The sequence below is a fragment of the Chiloscyllium plagiosum genome, chromosome 3 (genome assembly GCF_004010195.1).
Source record: "Chiloscyllium plagiosum isolate BGI_BamShark_2017 chromosome 3, ASM401019v2, whole genome shotgun sequence".
Classification (NCBI taxonomy): Eukaryota; Metazoa; Chordata; class Chondrichthyes; order Orectolobiformes; family Hemiscylliidae; genus Chiloscyllium; species Chiloscyllium plagiosum.
Window position 1 is genome coordinate 60593028 of NC_057712.1, and position 22854 is coordinate 60615881.

At 39.2% G+C, this 22854-nt stretch overlaps 1 protein-coding gene across 6 annotated transcripts in view; it reads right to left on the bottom strand.

The window, feature by feature from the left end:
* LOC122543943 (intersectin-2-like) overlaps positions 1 to 22854 on the bottom strand; it is a 198915-nt gene that overhangs the window by 112137 nt on the left and 63924 nt on the right. For 4 of the 6 annotated variants that reach the window (XM_043682942.1, XM_043682913.1, XM_043682905.1 and 1 more), the window contains exons 3-7: positions 16360 to 16452; positions 8255 to 8318; positions 4971 to 5134; positions 3312 to 3512; positions 705 to 801 (exon numbers count right to left, since the gene is read on the bottom strand). In XM_043682942.1, the coding sequence (XP_043538877.1) occupies positions 705 to 801; positions 3312 to 3512; positions 4971 to 5134; positions 8255 to 8318; positions 16360 to 16452 (619 nt within the window). Of the gene's footprint in view, positions 1 to 704; positions 802 to 3311; positions 3513 to 4970; positions 5135 to 8254; positions 8319 to 16359; positions 16453 to 19492; positions 19512 to 22854 lie in introns of those variants that run through there. The other 2 variants (XM_043682922.1, XM_043682952.1) reach the window with 2 other exon arrangements.

Genomic DNA, 22854 nt, shown 5'->3' on the forward strand with positions numbered 1-22854 from the left:
CAATAAACACATTGACCTAGACCCAACATACCGACCACTGCAATGAACAACCGGAACTGGGAGCAGCGGGAACGAAACAAAATTAATTCTAACCGACAGTACAGCAGTGTTTCACAGGAAGCTCCACAGCACTGAGGATGTCACCTAGAAAGGGAACAAAACGTCTGCAAACCAAATTCCCAACAGCAACTGGCACCCGAGCTACAAATCTTTACTCAAAAATTAGCAATTCTTTGCTTTTAATTGAAAAAGGCATTGCAAAGGATCGTAAAAGAAAACAATATGACCTGCTGCACTTCCCATATTATGCTAATACTTAGCCAGCAGGCAAGGATCAAATTACAAATTAGCAAAAATTTTACTATTTTCCTTAGCACTTTTCAAAACCTACATGTCTTCTGTCATGTGACAGATAGAAGAAGGAATTCCTGACAGGTTGTCAAATAAGAATAAATAATTACGAGAGATTTATATGGATTATTGGAAACAAAATATAAATTGATTACATTTCTGATCAAAAATGTTGCTTTGTTCCTGACTGATTCAACAGTTTCAGCAGGAACAAGAATGTCTACTTAGGTAATAAGTACTTACACTCAAAGTAACATTGGTTTGTTTTAGACAGACAATTGAATCTGCAACACACATCGCCTCAGTGTAAGCTGGACCTAGCAATATTATGTAAAAATAAATTCTGTTTGTACCTGCTGGAGCCAAGATCAATCAATGATTGAGCCTTCTGCAGACCAGTGCCTCCAAATCCTGGTAAAGGCTGCCTCAGAGGTCCAGAATGGGGAAGTGCTAAAGAAAATGAACACCATGACTTGAGCAACAAAATTCAAGACAGATACAATAATAGGTTCCTTTCATATTCGATAAATTTATTGCAAATCTTCCCTCCATACACCAGAACATGATGTTCCTTACTCTATCAAGGGCAAAGAAACACATCTGTAAAGCAGCTGGTTGATTGAACCTACAATTTAACTATTTAGAAGGTACTGTGTGGGTGAGGCAGGTCAAATTTATGAATCAACTCGTTGGAATTTAGAAAATGAGAGGTGATTTCATTGAAACATATAGAATTCTTAAGGGGTTTGACAGACTAAACACCGAGAGGTTGTTTCCCCTCATTGGAGTGTCTGGGACCAGACAGAATAGTGTCAGAAAAAAAAAGACACCAATTTAAGACAGAGATGAAGAACCTCTCTCAAAGTCAAGCGTCTTTGGAACTCCTTGCTACAGATAGCCGTGGGGTTGAGTCCTCACATATATTTAAGGCTGAGATAGATTCTTGATCAACAAGGAAATCAAGGGTTCTCAGGAAAGGGCAGGAAAGAGGACATGAGATGTGTTGGATCTGAAATACTGGAGCCGGTTGAGGAGCTGAACAGCTATTTGTTATGGTCTTATAATTGTGCCTCAGTATAATTTAATTCAAATACCTTCATAACTAATTAAAGTTTAGTGGTTAGCCTTAAAAACAACCAAAGTACTACTGTGCTTCCATAAAGGTGTAGGTCTTGTACAACATCCAACTTTAAGAGGTGGTTTCAATTAAACAGAACTTAAACCGTTATGTCCATCAGAAAGCTATAACTGCACATTAATATTACAGCTATTGTGTGGATATGGAGACAGTTCAACTACAAAATATGCTTCAATGTCAAAAGGAGAGGTGTGCATCACTGCATGTTAAAACAATACCAAGACTAGCAAAGTTCAGATCAAACCATGCAGCTTCCTGTTCACAGCCAGTCCATTAGCAAACATGCCAAATGGAGTTCAAAATGGAAACCAACCATTTGGATCGATCTGTTGGATGGAAGTTAAACTTTCATCAAAAGTCGTAAAACTATAAATCCAGGAAGGGGAACAAGATGATAAAGGAGGGCGCATGGAAAGAGAGAAAGTTTGGAGATAAATACCTTATTTCGTTAAATAACCAGCAATCTATATGATTATAGAACTGCATTATGCCTTAAATGTCAATTGTGGATTGTGATTATTAACAGCAATTTATAATTTTAAAATTAATATTAACCCACTAACTTCCACACTAGGAAAATGAAATGCAGATTGGGTGATCAGTCTGTGGAACACCTTCACTTAGTCTGCAAGCAGAATCTCAAACTTATGGAGATCATCTATATTAATTCTTGAAAATTCTCTCATATAACCAAGTTCAACACAGACTCAAGTAACAGCATCTCATCTACTGATTAAGCATTCCCCAGCCCTGTGAAATCAATGCAGCCTTTAATAATTTCAGAACATAATCTCTGCTCTGATCACCATTGCTCCTCTTCAATTTTGTATCCTTTTCATTGCATACAGTCTTAAATTTTTTTTGCTACTGTTCAAATTCTGCCATTTACATCGCCTTTGGAGTCATCATTTCATTCTTTAACTGTCCTACTATTATTCCTATTAATTTGTCTAACCATCTCGTTTGTCATTCTACGTCTCCTGTTTTTTGCCCCATCACAGGCTTTTGTTTTTCTTTCATCCTCTCCTATTTCACCGACTTAAATTATTACATTTCTAACTTCTCCTTGTTCTCATTAAAGATCATGCTTGAAAAGTTAACTTTATTTCTTTTGCCACAGATGTTGCAAGACCTGCTGAGTATGCCACCATTTTTTGTTCTTTTTTCAGAATTCCAACATCTACTTTAAGAAAATGTCAAAGGTGCCTGAATATAGCAGAACATTAAGTTACAATTAAAATATGCATGTTATAAATCTGAAAAATAGAAATGCTGAAAAAGAACATCAAGCCTAATAAGGATTGCACTCAAAATGTTAAACCAATCTTTCTCTTTTAGATGCTCATTGATCATGCTCTGCATTTTAATCATTTTATGTCTTTGAGTGCTACAGCAAAAAGAAGAATGAATATGTTCAAGGAAATTTTTATTTCCAAGTAATAGTCAGTATTCAACAAAAATATTGATTTTGTTATTCATGACCCAGGACTGGCCTATGAGCTCTAGGCAGCCATATTCAGTTCAAATCCAACTGATGCAATGAGAAACCCTCATCTCTCATCTTGGCTACATTGGATTGGGACAGGTTTGAGACGAAAAGTTGAATACTTCCGATAGTTAGCACAACCATCTGCGTTTTTAAAACAGGGCATCACTTATTACAACATGAGAAACAATGAAGAACTCTATTGCATTTTTTAAAAAGAAAATTTAAAGTAAAAATCTATGATGGACAAGTACGAGAAAACAATTAAAGACTACAAGGAATATTTAGTTTAAAAAAAATCTGAAATTATAAATCAAATCGACTTATATTACTTACTTGCAGAACTCTGTGCAGACATTGGAGGTATGAGAATAGATGTACCATTTGGCAATGCTGATGTACCGCCAGCAGGAAGCAGGGGGACTGACATACCCAAAGGTGGCATTGTTGTCCCTGAGGTCAAAGATGATGTGGGAGCCAAGGAAGCAAAAGGAGGCATGTTTGGTGGGACTGACAGATTTGGCATACTTCCCATCCCTGTATTGGAATTTAAACATGAACAATTTGTAATTCAACATTATGGGCAATTCTTTTAAATATGTGTTATTTTACATAATTAAGCAGAAAATGACACCTTGTAACCAAATAATCAACAGCTTTCAGTGTTGACATTAGGAATTCGGAAACAAAAGGTTGCTTTTATTCGTACCTTAAACCAAGTAAAATATCCCGAGACACTTCATATGAACGTTTTCAAATAAAATTTGACACCAAGCCAGCTACCCTAATAGGGATATATTAAAGACAGGCGACAAAAAGATGCATCTCAAAGGAGGAGAGAAATCAAGAGGTGAAGAATTAATTATTTAATTCTGTACTTTTGGGCCAAGAGGATAAAGGCACAATACCAGTCGTGTGGTGAAGGAAGTCTGGGATGCTGAAGGTCAGAGTTGGGAACCACAAAAATTTCAGAGATGTAGAGCTGGAGAAGGCTGAGCTATCGTTGGATTTGAACTCTGTTTTAAACTTCTGCAATAAAAGTTAGTGAACACAAGGATGGTGACGAGCTGGTCTAAACTGCACAGCTGAAGTATACTGTCAAGAGGAGGGTGAAAGATTGAAGGCCCTGATAGTTGACGATTAGAATAATTGAGGAGAAAGTGAGGACTGCAGATGCTGGAGATCAGAGCTGAAAATGTGTTAGCAGGTCAGGCAGCATCCAAGAAGCAGGAGAATCGATGTTTCGGGCATGAGCCTTATTCAGGATTAGAATAATTGGTCTAGAAGTAAAAATACATACATGGAAAAAGGTTTCGATGCAAAATGGGCAGAGGCAGATGATAGTTTAAAAGGTGGAAGCAAGCAATTTTGGTGACAGGGAGAGTATGGGTTTACAAGTTTGGGATCATTGTGAATGCAGAGATTGCAAATTTCTCTTCTGATTCAGCGTCAGATAACAGCCAGACAGTGATTAGCCCACTAGCTCCTGTTGGAGACTGCAGACAACAGTTTAGTCTTCTCAATATAAAAACCAGAGGAAAGTTGAAAACCTGGACTATTCAGATTTTGTACAATGCACACTTAAAATATGCTGAACCCCCAGGAGAATTATTGAATTATGGTATTCTTGGGGGAAGCACACTAAATTACATAACATTAAACTGCAAACTCATGATTACTGAAATCATACTTAATTACATTAAAATATGTAAAATAAAAAAGTTAAAATAAGGGCAGCATTTAAAATTTTCTAATGGATATGAATTGCATTAGTATACATTTGTTCTAACCTCACTTCACTTGAAGATTATAGTTCATTTCAATTCTCAACACACATTGCTACATGCAAGATTAAGAAAGCACAAATATTTATTGCCCCAAAACCATCTTTATTAAACCAATTACAATCAATGCAGATGCATTAAGATATAATATGAGGACCGAATACAATACTTTAATAGTCCACTCTACGTTTATTTGGAAGATTTTATTTACCAAATCGTGCAGAGCCCAAGGGTGAAGGGATTGGTGGGTGTTTCATAATGATTGGAAGTGTTGTCGGCACCGGGTGGCCTTGAAGGGTCATCTTGATCAATTTCATTGCTATGGAAAATTCCTGCTGGTCCATCTTTCCATCCTTGTTCAGGTCTGCCAGGGTCCTATATAGAAGGGAAGAAAAAAATTGACAACTTATATTGCATGGACTTGGACATCCATGTTCCAGTGGAGGCTAATGCTCATATAAAGCAGTAGCTGGTCCAGTCATGCCTAAATATCAGTGGGAGCGGGGAAAATCACATATGAAGATTAGAAAAGGTAGGATCATGTGCAAGCTTTGTGGGGTTCCTTGGATATATAGGGTTCCCTTTTGGAGAAGGAAGTTGCCCTTTTGGATACCATTGATGGACATAGGACATTTTAGAGTGGGCATGAATGCATTTTGGAAGTAAATAAACCTATTGCAGCTTAAAGGAGAAAAAGGAGGTATAAAATTGGAGAGATTGAAGATGAAAACTCCATGAAGCATAGGCACCTGAAGGCACAATTGTGAATGTTAGCAAAATGCATCGACAAAGAAAATCAAAATGTGTTGGGGAACATTGCAACAAGCAGGTTAAAACTTTAAAAAGGCAAGGACTTAAAGTGATTTAAAACACAAAGATCAGAATTTTAAATATGAGATACTGGCAGGGAAGAAATCAATGCTGTCAGAAAAGGGTAACGAGAAGCACAATTTTTTCTGGAATTGAATACTGACATCGGCTTCTAAAATGAGCTGAAGTTTACAGAAAAGGGAGTAATTGAAGACATAACCGGGAGACCATTTATTTAAATCTGAAAATGACAAAGGAACAGATAAGCATTTAAACAAAGCAAGCTGCATCAGCAATAGGACTGGGCACTCATGGAGGTGGATATAAGCAGATTTTATGATAAACACGATATGGGTTTCAGAAAATCAGGTCAAAGGGTGCTGAAATTGCAAGCAGTCAGGTTTAGACTGATACTATGCTTGGGGAGATGAAATTAATTGTTGGAAATGCTACAGAGGTTGTGCTGTGGGCTAAAGATGACAACATTGAATTTCTTAGTTTAATTAGTAAATGAAACTTTTCCATGATGAAGTGGGTAGTCTGATTACAGAAATACTATAGGTCTGGGAGAAATAGGAGGTAGTGTCAGTTGTCGTCAACATACATGTGGACGTTGCCTCTAAGTTTGGAACAGATCAAATCTTTTGGCGATAGAGAAAACAATGTGGGGCACATAAAGAAGCCTTTGTTGGATGTGATTTCACCATGGATGGATTCAGAGTGGAATCAAGCAAAGCCAATTTTAGTACATTGGATGATACAAACAGAATGCCATTTCTAAAAAGATACTTTGATATTCTATTTCAATGCTCTGGCAGGGAAGGAAACTTTATTGAAAAGATTAAAAAATGGAGCTGCAGTAAAAATTGACAAATTTTTGAGCATGTTTTTGCTTCCAACTTAGAAAAACAGTGAGTTGCAGTTGACCAACAATTTGATGGATTTGGGGTCAAATTTGAGGTGCTGCATTTTGGAAAGGCAAATCAGGGCAGGACTTAATGGTAAGGTCCTACGGATTGTTGCTGAACAAAGAGACCTTGGAGTGCAGGTTCATAGCTCCTTGAAAGTGGAGTTTCAGGTAGACAGGACAGAGGGCGGCGTTTGGTATGCTTGCCATTATAAGTCAGTGCATTGAGTATAAGTGTTGGGAGGTCACGTTGCGGCTGTAGAGGACATTGGTTAGGCCACTTTTGGAATATTGTGTCCAATTCTAGTTGTCCTCCTCACGAAGGAGGCTGTGAAACTTGGAGGGGTTCAGAAAAGATTTACAAGCATGTTGCCAGGATTGGAAGCTTTGAGCTATAGGGAGAGGCTGAGGAGGTTGGGGCTGTTTTCCCTGGAGCGGCGGAGGTTCTTGGATAGGGTAAATAAACAAAGTCTTTTCCTTGGGTTGGGGGTAGTCTAGAAATAGGTTTAGGGTGAGAGGTGAGAAATTTAAAAGGGACCTAAGGGGCAACTTTTTCACACGGAAGGTGGTATCTGTAGGGAATGAGCTGCCAGAGGAAGTGGTGGAAGTTGGTACAACTCTTACATTTAAAAGGCATCTGGATGGGTATATGACTAAGAAGGTTTAAGAGGTATATGGGCCAAGTGCTAGCAAATGGGACTAGATTAATTTACAATATCTGGTCGGCATGAATGAGTTGGACCAAAGAATGTGTTTCCATGCTGTACATCTCTATTACTTTATATACTGCAGAAGCACAGGGACTATGAAGAGTATTAGAACTGGAGAAAGTTTCAGAGATGCAGAGGACTGAAGCTGTGAAAGAACTTGAACACATAGATGAGCATTTATATTTATCATCTACACAGGATTTCTGTTAGGATTTCAGTCAAGTTTACAGTGGGAATATTACCACTGCGAACGCTTTCAATTCCCAAGTTCATTCATAAGTCAATTTGTACGCAATACAGAACACAATGCAGGACAACTCAAAATAGTGATTTTTAATTACAGGAAACATTCATATAATCAGATCTTTAAAATTATACCTCTATATGGGATCTGGTTTATGAGCACAAGCTGTCATAGTCAGAGATTTGTTGTTTAAAACTATGGAGAACAATCAGTAGTAAAATAATAGATTTTTCCCTTCCAAGTGAAGGGATCACTGAGTGCCAAGTACAGCACACTAAGTACAGATCAATTACTGGTACACAACAATCAGAAGAAAACATCACAGCATATCAGCCTCAATGCATAAAAGGACCAGATCAAAACATCAGGACTATAACTGAGGTTTAAGTATTATATCCCAATCAGGTTTTACAAAACAAGATATGCAATAAATGGCAAATTAACTTTTTTTTAAAGACATGAAAAAGATCAATTACCATTTAGCAACTGAGACACACAGGAATAACAAAAAGTCTCTTCACAAGCAGAATAAATACAGTAATATACAGCTACACAGGCTTGTTTACGAAGAGAACAAGGCAGTCTGGTTAGCTTAACTGGTGGTTGCTAAAAGTAAATTTGGATAGACAAGGCTTCACTCAGATCTTTCGTCACTAGTTTAAAAAACCATTTGGTTGGACAAAGACCCAGTCCCAGTTTTCACATTATGTTGGATTATAAATTCTGCATTACATTTACTTGTTTCAGCGCCTGCAGTTCAAATACAATAAAGAGATCACTGCGAAAATGAAGTGACCTATTTTAAGGTCGGTTTTCATACTCACCATATCTCAGCCAGTACTAACTTTGGCAAACCAGACTGCAGAAAGAAATTTCGAGCTTGGTCACCTGTGAAGCATTAAAATAAACATATTTTAATATAACAATTTATAAATCACTACATAACTACAATTTCATCTCAATGAGACATTGCAACTTGAATCTCAGAAAAATAAAAAGTGCAAACAATCACAAACTTATGCATGCGCAGTGTTGTGACTTGCCCCATGCAAAGTTTGCTCAGGAAAGAAATTGTCACGCCTCTGTTGCTGTACTGGGCTGAAGACCTGTATCTCCAAAATATGCCCATTGTTGCTCACTCCTCAATGGTTGTGATTGACACACTCGTTCACAGCCACAGTCTCAAGGCTTGACTTCTTAAATATTATCCACGTGTGCTTCCTGGCTTTCACACAATATAACCTCACTAAAGTGGGGATTCTTTAACAAGTTTTGAGAAGATTTGTAGCTCAGGTTGAGGTTCTGGATCCTGGGGATACTTTCTAAATATTTTCAAAGATTCCATTTCTTTCTGTAACAAAAATAACAGACAGCTGTAACTTGCACAAAGCCCAAAACTTTACTCCTATATGTCTCCACCTAGTTCCACTGATTTTTCAGTACCTGAAACTCAGCTGGACAATCCTTGAGGTTGTTTTCACGCATTTTGATGCTGCAACCTCTTCCAGCCTGAAAAATGTCTCCAAATACTGGATATACTACTCCTTGCTTTCACTACTCATCACGGATCTAAGATCTTTCAGCTCCCTACACTGGATCATCTACAGTAGCTTCCCAACAACTCTTCACTGGTCAAAAGATAGTCAGCTTTCAAAATGATCTTTAAATTATGCCTTTTGATTATGTCTTCATTTCCCAACAGTGACCTATATATTCCCTTCATCTCTGTATATGCTACTTGGTGTAAAGCACTCTACAATATTGTTCTCAAGAGTGTTACATAAAGATGCATAAAATGTTATAGAGTCTTAGATAAAGATTTCTAGTTACTAAATAATATCCGTCTGATTTGGCTTTTCCTGTAATCTTGACTAATCTTCTTGAAATGCAAAATTAATTTCTTCTTAAATATCTTAATCAATCTCGCTTCAAGAATCATTTGAAGTGTATTTCATATGCTTTCTATGGAAAAATTCCTTCCAATCTGACTTTATCTTTGTAGAAAATTTGTGCTTTCATGTTGTTAATTCACTAACCAGTAGAAACGATTTTTATTTAACTTCCCAAATCCTGGAATAATTTTATTTGATGTCCCTTTGAACTTTCTCTGGCTCCAATGAATTCACACCTAATTTGCTCAAGTATTTCACAGCTGTATCCTCCCATCTTTGCCTGTAATCAAGGGAATTTTTATTCCACTTCTGCTATGGTTCCCACAATATTCTATAAATGATGCAAAAAAAACTGTGTTGTATTCCATCTGGTGCTACTTACTCTTCTACAGAATTATAATCATGTTTGTATTTGAACTGCTAATGGTGAGTGCGGGTGGCAAACTAATATTAGTGTAAGTCGGCAGGAGTGGAGGAGAAACAAGAGGTGGGGGGGTGAAGGAGGAAGAGGTGGGATGGTGGAGGAGGGAATGGGCAGGAGGAGGAAGGTGAGGAGGATTGGGAGTATCAGGTTAAATTGTTGAAGCAAGAGGAGCTCAGTGCCAATATGAATAAGGAAGGGTTCAGGACAGGGCCTCCCAAAGGATGGGCATATGAATTCCATCCAGCGCCTCTGGACTAGTGTGACAGAGTTCGGAGTTTTGCAGCAAAGTGCCAGAGGAATGGATTTGGGTGCATGCAATGGGCAAACACGTTTTTCAGAAAGTGGACACCTAGTTACCTCTATTGCAACAAATTCACTTCTTTTGTTTTTTAAAACTGAAATGCAAGACATCTTAAAATTTAGCAGAAAACATTTAATGCAAAATGTTAAGAATTTTTCAGCAACTTGCCCCTTGACCCACAGAAACACAGCTTCTATTCGGTAGTGGCAACATTTGGAATTTTGCCTTTATGCAATCATGAAGAATTGTTGGGTTCACTTATCATGTCACAGAACCTGCATAATATTTCCTTTTTGCATTAGAGGTTAATAATCAGGTGCTTTTCAAGCTTTACCTGCACTGGTTAATCAGGTTTTGCTGGTTTTCTAATCGAAACATATTCTAGTGGCATGTACTGCACTCTCAAAGGTTGGCTACTCTAACAAATACAGCTTATGCCCGAAACGTCGATTTTCCTGTTCCTTGGATGCTGCCTGTCCTGCTGCGCTTTTCCAGCAACACATTTTCTACTCTAACAAATATAACAGTGATATCATTGCTTCCCTCATGGTGCATATTCAGTTACAAAGATTTAAGTACACTGAACCAAACCTATACAATAGCAAAGTCAGGACAAATTCATTGCCAAGTAATAAATGTTTTGCCCATGTGAGTTGGTATAAAAACTCATGATCAATAAATTCATCATTCACACCTTTAAAAAAAACAGTTCCTTCAGCATTATTTATGTCAGAATCCATCTGGGCAGTTACTGGTCTCTGGTTTCAAGCTTTACAGCTATGGCCCTCTTTGTAGAAAGTCACCCGAAGCAACTGACCCAGGTGTAGCATAAGCTTTAAAATTAAATCATTAGCTTTAACAACCAAAAGAAATAAAGCAGTCTGGACTTCTTAAGGTTAAAGCTGGAATAAATTGTAATATCAGATCACTTATGAGAATTATTCATTTAAGCAAAGAAAACTTACCTAATTTAACAGAAAATTTAGTCCAATTTCTAACTGGAAAAATAAGTTATGAAGTTCATCATTATTCCAATTAGCTGAAATATATGAGCAGGAAGTAGTTATCAACCCAATTGATACAAGCCAGTAAATTACCAGGATAAAGTGAGCAGATGCTGGAGATCAGAGTTGAGAGTGTGGTGCTGGAAAAGCACAGCATCCGAGAAGCAGGAGAATTGATGTTTGGGCAATTCCAATGAAGGGCTTATGGTCAAAACGTTGATTCGCTGCTCCTCGGATGCTGCCTGATTTGCTGTGCTTTTCCAGCACCACACTCTCAACAGTAAATTACCAGTTTACATTTTTACCATTAATCATCTTTGAAACAAATCAATAGTTGCAATGAGGTAGAGCTAAAAGAGAAAAAATAACTTTTTTCTCAAATACTCTGTATATTAGAATAGGTTATACAAGATGAACTGAGATCTGGAGAGATCTCTAGCTGGTCAACAGATGCTGGAATATTGACTAAGGGAAACTGCAGTGTTTTGTTTGCCTCCTGTGTCTCTACAACAGTAATACTAAGTCTAAGTCATTGGTGTGGATCTTCTATCTTGGAGCAAACAAATACAGTGAACTGTGTCTTGAAACGGAACAGGAGCTAGATACATTATTACTGCAGCCAACTCAGATGAGGCTCAGGGCAGATGACCATAAGAAATAGGAACAGGAGCCTGCTCTGCCATTCAACAGGACCATGGCTCATTTGACACTCCCACACATCTATTTTCCTGACCTTCCCCTTTAATTCCCCTACTGATCAAGAATCTATCTCAGCCATAAACATACACAAGCACTCTAGCCCCATAGATCTCTGACCATACGTTCCAAAGACTCTCAACTCTCAGAAAAGAAACTACTCACCTCAGACGGGCACTCCTTTATTCTGCGACTATTTCCTCTCATCTTAGACTCTCCCAGGAGGGGAAACATCCTCTCAGCATTTACCCCGTCAAGCTCCTTAAGAATCATATATGTTTCAATGAGATCGCCTCTCATTCTTTAACTCCTTGAGCAGCATCCCAACCTGTTTGCCTTTGTTCATAATTCAATCCCTCCATTTCAGGGAGGATGACGGCATAATGATTCCCTACAGTGCGGAAACAAGCCCTTCGGCCCACACTGACCCTCCGAAGAGTAACCCACCCAGACCCATTTCCCTCTGACTAGCACCTAGCACTATGGGCAATTTAGCATGACTAATTCATTTAACCTGCACATCTTTGGATTGTGGGAGGAAACCGGAACACCCGGAGAAAACCCACGCAGACAATGGGAGAATATGCAAACTCCACACAGACAGCTGCCTGAGGCTGGAATTGAACCTGGGGCCCTGGTGCTGAGAGGCAGCAGTGCTAACCACTGAGCCAAAGTGCCGCCCCAAGTGGTATTATCACTTGGATAAAATGCTGGGGATATCGCATCTACAAAAAAAAGCACAAATGCAATCCAGCTAATTGCTGCTTTATCAGCCTCTTGTTGATTGTTAGCAAAGTGATGGAGAATGTCTTTGACAGTGCTAACAAGAGGCACTCTTAAAGCATTACCCTGTTAATTGATTCTCAATTTGGGTTCCACTGCTCATTACAGACTTGGTGACTATACTTGACATCAAGACAGCAATTGGCTGAGTGCGGTATCTGGGAGCACAAAGCAAATTTAGAATCAATGAGGAAATCTTTCCACTGGTTGGTGTCATACCTAGCACAAAGGGAGATGATGTGGTTTTTGGAGGTCAGTCATCTCAGTCCCAGTACATAGATGCTTGGGTTCATTAAGGTAGTGCCCTGGGCACAACTATTTCGAGCTGCTTTGTTTCCTCCATCATACGATCAGGAGAGGGGATCTTTGCTGATTATTTCACTGTTCTCTATCATTCACAACTCCTCAGATAATGAAGCAGTCTGTTTCCGCATGCAACAAGATGTGAATAACATTCAGGTCTGAGTTCCTTGTTGTTAATATTTGTGTCACACAAGTGTCAGACAACGATCATAGCCAATAAGGGAGAATGTACAACTTCCCATTACTCAATCCCCAATCCCAACATCCTAGGACTATCACCGACCAGAAACTTAACAGGACGAGCCTCAAATAGTATGGCTACAAGATCCAGACGGTAGGAATTCTGAAGCGAAAAACATACCTCTCAATTCTTTAAACCCTAACCACCATGTTCAAGAAAAGGTCAGATGAAATACACTCCAATTGACTGGATGTGTTTGACTCCAAAACAAATTCGACACCGTCCAGGGTAAAGCAAGTTCATATCATTGGCACTTCATGAACCAATTTAAAGAATCATCTCCCCATGACAGATGCAGAGAGAAAACAATGTCTAATATCTAGAAGATGCACTGCAGCAACTCATAAGGGCCCTATACAACACTTCCTAACCTAGTGGTCAGAGTTCACAAGCAGGAGATGCATGTGGACAGCATTAATGCAAGTTCCCTTCCAAGTTACATACTATCCTGACTTGGACTTACACTGTCATTCCTCTACTGCCGAGGATCAAAACTGGAACACCCTTCCTGACATCATTGCAAGAGTTCCTGCACCAGCTGGTCTGTAGTAGTTCAAGAAGGCAGCTAAACACCACCTTCTCAAAAGGCAATTAAAGAGTGACAAGAAAATTTGCCTTGCCAGTCACATTCCATGAAAGAATTTTTAAAAACATCAACCATCATTACAGCAAATGCATAACCAAGGAAGTTAGTAGTCCATTTACTATTTTCCAGTTAAGGAATCTATAGAAAGAACTGATGGTATGTGATCACTTCCGTGCAATTTTAATTGCCACTGTGCAGACCTCTAAGGTCTGTACACAGCAACAGCTTCTGGGAACAGATAAGGTTCCCAGAGACTGTGTGGCCACACAACTTAGAGGGAAATCTGTTTAGGACATTTCAATGTTCAAAAAGAGTATGAAGAGGCCATGAAAAATTAGTTAATTGGTATATTTTTAAATTCCTTAACTGTAGCTTTTTGGGAATGTTTTACAGTGTTAAGATGTAGGAAAGAATATTATCTTTCGAAGTGCCTGTTACAAATTATTGCTTTTTAATATTGTAATGAAAATTAATGATTCCAGTATATTATAAATCATTTGTGTTTAAAGGTATATTTTTGTTTGAATAATAGTTACCATATGTTACAATGGGAAAAAAATCTGAGAAAAGATATACAACCTTGTTCCAAATTGAGAACTCAAATTAAAAAGTTAAATTAAATAGATTTTAGTCAAAAACAGTGAATTAAAGTTAGATGACAATACTACTACTGTTGCATCAAGAAAGGTAAGGGGAAAGAGAACATGAGGATGTTCTCAGGTTTGAGCTTAGTATCTATTAGTTTTATGAAAATTTTAACAGATTTAGAGTAATCAATAATGAACTAATCGAATTACAGAAATGATGAACAGACTAACAGTCAAACCACATTAATACTTCCACCAATTCTATCACGGAGATTCATCCAATAATGGATACTGCATTCTTTTGTAAATTCATAGATTCATACAGCCAGAAAAGGCACTTCGAGTCTACAATGACAAGTTCCGTATACCAGTCAGCGCTTCTATAAAGTTAATATTAGTCCAACAGGTCAAAAAGCATTTTAAAATTTCAATTAGCTGTAATACAATCTCTGAAATACTTAGCTGAGATGTTTACAATTCTGACCTGTTGGGCTGGGTTTTATGATCAACTAACAAAAATGAATGATCTAAACATCCCCATGGTCTGGCCTTCACTTTTTCCAACTTAATTCTGGTGTAACGTCAATGGGATCTCTGACATCCAGAAAGAGTGACATTATTAAGTAGAGTCCAATTAGTCAGAGACATATAGCATGGAAACAGATACTTCAGTCCAACTAGTCCATGCCAACCATAATCACAAACTAAACCTGTCCTACCTGCCTGTGTTTGGTTCATATCCCTCCAAACATTTTCAATTCATGTACTTATCTAAATGTCTTTTAAACATTCTAATTATATCTGTATTTATCATTTCCTCTGAAAGTTCATTCCACATATGAACCACACTATATAAAAAATATTGCCCCGCATGTCCTCTATAAATCATTCTCCTCTCATCTTAAAAACATGGCCCCTAGTCTTGAAATTCCCCATCCTAGAGAAAACACACCTACCATTCACCTCATCTACACCCCTCATTATTTTATAAATTTCTGCAAGGTGAACCCTCAACCTCCTATGCTCCAGTGAAAAAAAAAACCCAGTCTATCCAGCCTCTCCTTAAGACTCAAACCCTTTATTCCCAGCAACATCCTGGTAAATCTTTTCTCGAGCAGCTCCACCTCAGCATAACAGGGTGAGAAGAACTGGAGACAATACTCCAGAAGAGGCCTCACCAACGTCCTGTACAATCAAAACATGACTTCCCAACCCCTATCCTCAATGGTCTGAGCACTGAAGACAAGCACATTAAATGGTTTCTTAAACACCCTTTCTTCAAGTGATGCAAACTTCAAAGAATTATATATTGAAACCCAGGTGTCTCTATTCTACAACACAACATAAGACCTCCTTTTAATTGTATAGTCCTGCCCTTGTTTATTTTACCAAGATACAATACCTTGCATTTATCAGCTATTCCTCAGTCCCTTCATCCAATTGATCAAGATCTCTTTGTAATCCATTGGAGGATTTCTCACAGAAAGCAAACCATAAAGCGAAATGGAACCGAGTGCAAAATTCATAAAAAGTGAAGGACCAAAGAGACTTAAAGGCCCAGGGCACTACCTTAATGAACTGAAGTACCATAAACCTAAACAAAACAATACAGCAAAATACTATAGAATTTTAAATCACAATGGGAAAAACAAACATAACATCATACAACTATTAGGTTAGTTTTTTAGGGCCACAGATATTAATTAATAGTAGTTAGGTGAAGTTCTTGTCAGATTTATTTTTAAAACATTGCCACCTATGGAGATTTCAATAGTGCATTGTGTCAAGCAGCAAGGAAATCCATGACGTGGACGTTCACACGTAATGGTACGTATGCAGAATCAAAAAGTTGCTGTCAATTTCAGAGTATTGTAATAACTGAAAACATTCACAGTGTCACTGTCATTATACCTGTAAAATCTGGACAACTGATTTTTACTTGACCGTATTTCATCAAGTGTGGTTAGACCACAGAATCTGTACTAGTATAATAAGAAAACCACATTGACTTCACACAAGAGCTGTTGCATCGAAGCGGACAGTCTTGGGCAGATATTAAAAGTATTTTTTTTTTAAGAGCACTGAGTTCTCGAAGTTCTAGTGGACACATACCTGAAAGTAACCCTCCAAGTGGTTTAAGACTTAAAAATTGCTGGTCATGTTTGACTCGCTCATCAGAAGTGATAGCCCACATGTTTGGACCACCTGTAAAATAAACATACACAAGGAAATGCATAGATAGTTTGCAATCAACTTGACTATACTTCACAAAAGGATGGGCTTTAGAATTTCCATGTGGGGTGAAATCATATCTACTGTCCTTCATTTCACAAGTCATTAGGTTCATCCCTCAAGCCCAAGGTTCTCATTACACTCAACCTTACTTTCATAGCAGACTGGGACTCAAGACTCTTTTACTCCATAGATCTGACTCAATTCCCTTGTCTCTGGCCTCAGTCCCAAAGATTTGCTATTACTCACATTAAAATACACATCCTGTAAGAGTAGAGAACCCTGTCTGAATAAACTACTGTGACTCACTGGATGAGAACCTTCTCAAACTTGATATTTCACCATACTTCCAATTAAAGTGTGATACTGGAGCAGGGACAAGTCCAAGGAAATACCTGGAAATTAACTGTAATAGTCCCTCATTTAACATTTCACATGACTAAATTAAGCTCATCTATCAAATTGTCAGTGCATTTATAAAGATATCCACCAGGTGGCAATGCAGCAATCCTTTCCTTCAAGAACTCCGGCAAGATTGTCAAGATGATCAAACTATGAGCATCCAATACACATGGTTCAGCAAAACCCAGGAAAATATTTGTGCTGTGGAGCTAACATGAGACTTGGGAACTACAGACCAATCAGCATAGTGCCAGTGATGGCAATGGTATCAAAATATACATTTAAAAATGATTTAAAAAATTGAGAACTAAAAAGTATTTTTAAAAAGTAGGCACAGATTCTGAAAATCTTAGGTAAAGTGATTGAGATGTTTGAACAGTTTACAGAAAGAATAAACAAGGGGGGTGCATTGGATGCCACATATTTGACTTTTCAAAAGGCTTTTTATAAGGCACTGCACAGGAGACTCATGACAAAGGTGGTAATGGAATAAGGAGACAAACAGTTACATGGTTAGAAACCTGAAAGAAAAAACTGAAATTTGAGGCAAAGGGCGTTTTTTGCAGACTGAATGGTAGAAAGCAGTGTTCCATAAAGATCAATGCTAGCATGATTTAAAAAAAACAAACTCCAGAAATCTGGATCTGTGAAAGTTGGCCACACCCATTCAGGCTGTTAAAAAAAGCTGTTTACTCAAATGGTCCTCAGCAGACAGCTCAGCACCTCTGCATTACAACCTCTCAAAAAAAGGACAAAATAACCTATTAAAGTGACAGCATCCCAGTAACAATGGTATGACTTTGCACCTGTGATTTTTACACAAAGTAGGTTGAAATCTAAAAATGCACAGAAAAAAAAAAAGTGGATTCAGTTTTGAAGCTCAATAACTAGACTTGGAAGATTGTTGCTGGCATCTTATGTGCCGATCTTATGTGCTACTTGTCAGCCGAGGCCTGGATATTGTCTATGTCTTACTGCATTGGGATCTGACTACTTCGGTATCTGAACATTGTGTAATTATCAGCGGAGGATATTTGGGGGCGAGGACACGGCACTGTGAAACTCCTGCAGAGCTACCCTGGAACTGAGATGACTGACCTCCAACTACCATTACCATCTTCCTTTGTGCCAGGTATGACTGCCTGATACGTGCTGATTCCAGGTTTTCTAGGGGTCTTCAATGTCACAGTTGGTCAAATGCAGTCTTGGCACCTTGACAAGGGCTTCTCACCACGGGAAATAAGCTCTTTTATCCATGTTTGAACTAGAACTATACTGATATGAGAAGCTGAGTGGCTTTGATGGAACCCTGAGTGGTCCTGCCAGAGCACTGGTGAACAGGTTATTGCTACCTCTTCGACCATTTAACTGATGATCGCAAGGTAGACTAATGGAGCAGTAATTGGTCAGGTTGTACTGGTCCTTTGTGCACAGGACATACCTGGGTAATTTTCCACATTGTTGGGTAGACGCCAGTGTTGTAGCTGTATTAGAACAGCTTGGTAAGGTTCATGACAAGCTCACAGATTCATAGAACTACTCTGTTGTAGAAAGAGGCCATTCAACCCATGGAATCCACACTGCCCTTCCAAACAGCATCCCACCCAACTCCCAACCCCCTCACCCTATCTCTATAACCCCACATTTATCTGGCTAACCCCCCGAGCCTGCACATTCCTGAACACTGAGGACAATTTACCATAGCAAACCCACCTATTCCACATATCTTTGGACTGTGGGAGGTAACCCGAGTACCTGGAGGAAACCCACATAGGAATAGGGAGAACAACTGGGTCACATCTTCAGGACATTTGCCAGAATGCTGTCAGGACCCATACTTTTATAGTATCCAGTGTCACCTGTCATTGTTGACATGACATGGAGTAAATCAAATTAGCTGAAGACTGGCATGTTGGGATGTTGGGCAGGTCTGGAGAAGACCAAGCTGGATCTTCCATTCAGCACTTCTAGCTCAAGGTTATTACAAATGCTGCAGTCTTATCTTTGCCCTAACAAGTTAATCACTAAAATCCTAATACACACAGACCAAAGCCCAAACGGCACTCGTTCAAAATTCAAACTCTGAAATATAAATCAATCACCCTAAATCAAAATAATTACATCTCAGATATAGTAGCTTCGCCCAGAAAATGGGAAGAAAACATGAGGTATTACAACTGTTTGCCAAAGACTGCGTAACATCTCACTGCCGTTGATTGTCTTTGGTGTGCACTCTGTCAGCAATAACAGTCACATACACGTGCCCAGAAGGAAGGTAACACAGTCAGACTGAACAGAAGTAACATATCATGACAGTGTGCAATCATAATAATAATGGGCCAAACAGGATATTGCCTTCATAAAATCATGCTGACCCTGATGGATTGCATTAAGTAACGGCCTTGCTATAACTTCCTTAGTAATGAATTCCAGCATTTTGCCTAGGACAAATGTCAGACTATTTGGCCTGCAGTTTCCTGTTTTCTATCACCTTCCTTTCTGGAATAGACAAATCATAAAATCTGACAGTATAGAAGAGGCCCATTGTATCTGCACCAATAAAAACTACTCAAAGTGCACACTCATCTCATTTTCCAGCACTTGGCCCAACCTGCTCATCCAAGTTCTTTTTAAAGGCTGAAGTTTCCTGCCTCAGGTAGTACATTCCAGATTCCCAAAACCCTCTGGCTGAGAATTTTTAGAGGATCTGTAACATAAATGTAACACACAGAAGTTCAAAAGGAACTAACAATTTAAACTAATTGCCAATATTAAATTATTCAGAAACTTGATTACACCACGTGGCAATAATAATAACCACTTCACAAGTCCTGAACGGAACATCATGATTCGGGGGTCATCTTGAATATAAATAATGTCACAATAAAAATATTATTGTAACTACTATCAACAAACATCTACATGAACAATTGCTCTAAAACTGTACACTGTAAATTCCGGGCAGCAAACAAAACTATTAAAAGAACAAAATTGGCTGATTGAAACTTGTAGATCAGTATAACAAACCCATGTTGAACATTCAACTTACTAATGGGTAATGAAATCAACCCAATCTTTCACAATTTTTTTTTTGCAGACAGAAAATGAAAATGGAAGCGTGTTCAAAACTCAAAACTACAGATGGCCGAGCTAATTATAAGTTTACTTTTGATGCTAATTTCAAGCGCATATGTGTAGCAAACCGTGTGCAACAAGTCAAAAAAACAATATAAATATACAAGACCATAATACAAGAAAATCCATCATGTATGAGGAAAACTATTCAAGCTATTTAATACAACCATCCAAATCACCTTACAGTATTCAATGTGACATCTGATGAAGTGGCCTAGTGGTTACAGCTTCTTTGATGGTTCTTGTGACATAGTGATAGTGTCCCTAACCACTGGGTCAGAAGGTTCAAATCCCACCCGCCCCAGAGGTGGATCATAACATGTCAGAACAGGTTGATTCAAATAACTATATCAACTTTCTGAATCCACCTTATTTATGCTAATATGAAACTGCAGTGGTCACATTACTGAACTCTGGATATCCCAATCTGTACTTCTCCGCACCTCAACACTAATCCTCCAAAGTGTAACTATTAGTGTTTTGGTTATTTATCCATTGCTGAGGTTCACCTTGCATTTTCACAGCTTTGAGATGAAACTAAAGTGCATGAGAACATTTTATTTTTTATTCTATCATAGGATGTAGGTACTGCTGAAAAAGCCAGCATTTGTCACCCAACCCTAACTTCTATTCTAGTGAGTGGCTCGCTAGGCCATTTCAGAGGCCAGTCAAGACTGATGACGATCTCGGTTGGTTTTGGGGTCTGCAAGCCAAATCAGATAAGGATGACAAATTTTCCTCCCATCAGGACATTAATGAACCAAGTGGGTCTTTATAAAAATAAAATAATCAGCCCATGGTCACTATTATAAATCTTAGCAAGACTTATACACTTAATGGTAAGGTCCTAGGGAGTGTTGCTGGATAAGGAGACCTTGGAGTGCAGGTTCATAGCTCCTTGAAAGTGGAGTCACAGGTAGATAGGATAGTGAAGGCGGTGTTTGGTATGCTGTCCTTTATTGGCCAGAGTATTGAGTACAGGAGTTGGGAGGTCATGCTGCAGCTGTACAGGACATTGGTTAGGCCACTGATGGAATATTGTGTGCAATTCTGGCCTCCTTCCTTTTGGAAAGATGTTGTGAAACTTAAAAGGGTTCAGAAAAGATTTACAAGGATGTTGCCAGGGTTGGAGGATATGAGCTATAAAGAGAGGCTGGGGCTGTTTTCCCTGGAGTGTCAGAGGCTATGGGGTGACTTTATAGAGGTTTACAGAATTATGAGGGGCATGGATAGGATAAATAGACAAAGTCTTTTCCCTGGGGTCGGGGAGTCCAGAACTAGAGGGCATACGTTTAGGGTGAGAGGGGAAAAGTAATAAAAGAGACCTAAGGGGCAACCTTTTCACACAGAGGATGGTACGTGTATGGAATGAGCTGCCAGAGGATGTGGAGGAGGCTGGTACAATTGCAACATTTAAGAGGCATTTGGATGGGTATATGAATAGGAAGGGTTTGGAGAGATATGGGCCGGGTGCTGGCAGGTGGGACTAGACTGGGCTGGGATATCTGGTCGGCATGGACGGGTTGGACCGAAGGGTCTGTTTCCGTGCTGTACATCTCTATGACTTTAAATTCCAAGTCTTTCATTTAAATTAGAATTATAGAATCCCTACAGTGCAGAGAGGGGCCATTTGCTCTATCGAGTCTACACCACCCCACCCCACCCCACCCCACCCACATGAAGGAGATGCGCGCCTGGCCACCAGGCCCATGACAGAGCACTTAACAAGAAGGATTGTCAAGTTAGACCCTTTCTTTATTTTTCTGTCTTTATATTCTGTTTTGGTTTATTTTTGTGTTTTGAAATGGCACTGGAGAGTGGCAACGCTATTTTTCACTGTAATTTTGAACAAGATACAAGGTGACAATAAATAAAATAAAATCAACATTTAACATGTCTCATCCACCTAGACTGCATATCCCTGGACAATACAGGGTAATTTTGCATGGCCAACCTACCTAACGTGCATTATTTGCACAGTGAGAGGAAACTGCAGCACCCAGAGGAAACCCATGAAGACATGGGGAGAACTTGCAAACTCCACACAAACAATTGCCCAGTCCCTGGTGTTGTTAAACAGCAATTCTAACTATACAGCTACCATGCTTCCATCTCCCACATAAATCCTGGGCATTAGATGGACCATATGGAATGATTAGACCACGAACTTTCCCACCACTGCACCATCATCCACTTTATTAGTTGCCTATGTGAAATCTAGGAATGTCTTCATTATAAGACGTCTCACTAGCAATGTTGGTTACTATTTTCTCAGAAAGATCAGGCAGGATCTCCCCCTCTGAAGTTACCATTTTCTAATGTTTTACAGTCTTTTCTCAGCAGAGAGCGGCGCGAGCTAGGCGGAAGTGAGGTTGGAACGCAGAGCTGGTTGGGAAGGTAAGTGATTGATATTTGACTCAGAAGGGAAAGGGGGAGAGGAGGAGAGCGCTAGTTATAGGAGACTCTCTAGTTAGAGGGTGGGCGAGACTCTCGGATGGTTTGTTGCCTCCCGGGTGCCAGGGTCCGAGACGTCTCGGACCGTCTTCAGAATCCTTAAGGGGGAGGGTGTGCAGCCAGAAGTCGTGGTGCACGTTGACACCAATGACATAGGTAGGAAGAGAGGTGGGGAGGTCATTCAAGAGCTCAGGGAGTTAGGCTGGAAGCTGAAAGCTAGGACAGACAGAGCCGTCATCTCTGGGTTGTTGCCGGTGCCACGTGACAGTGAGGCAAGGAATAGGGAGAGAGTGCAGTTGAACACGTGGCTGCAGGGTGGTGTTAGGAGGGAGGGCTTCAGGTATTTGGACAATTGGACTGCATTCTGGGAAAGGTGGGACCTGT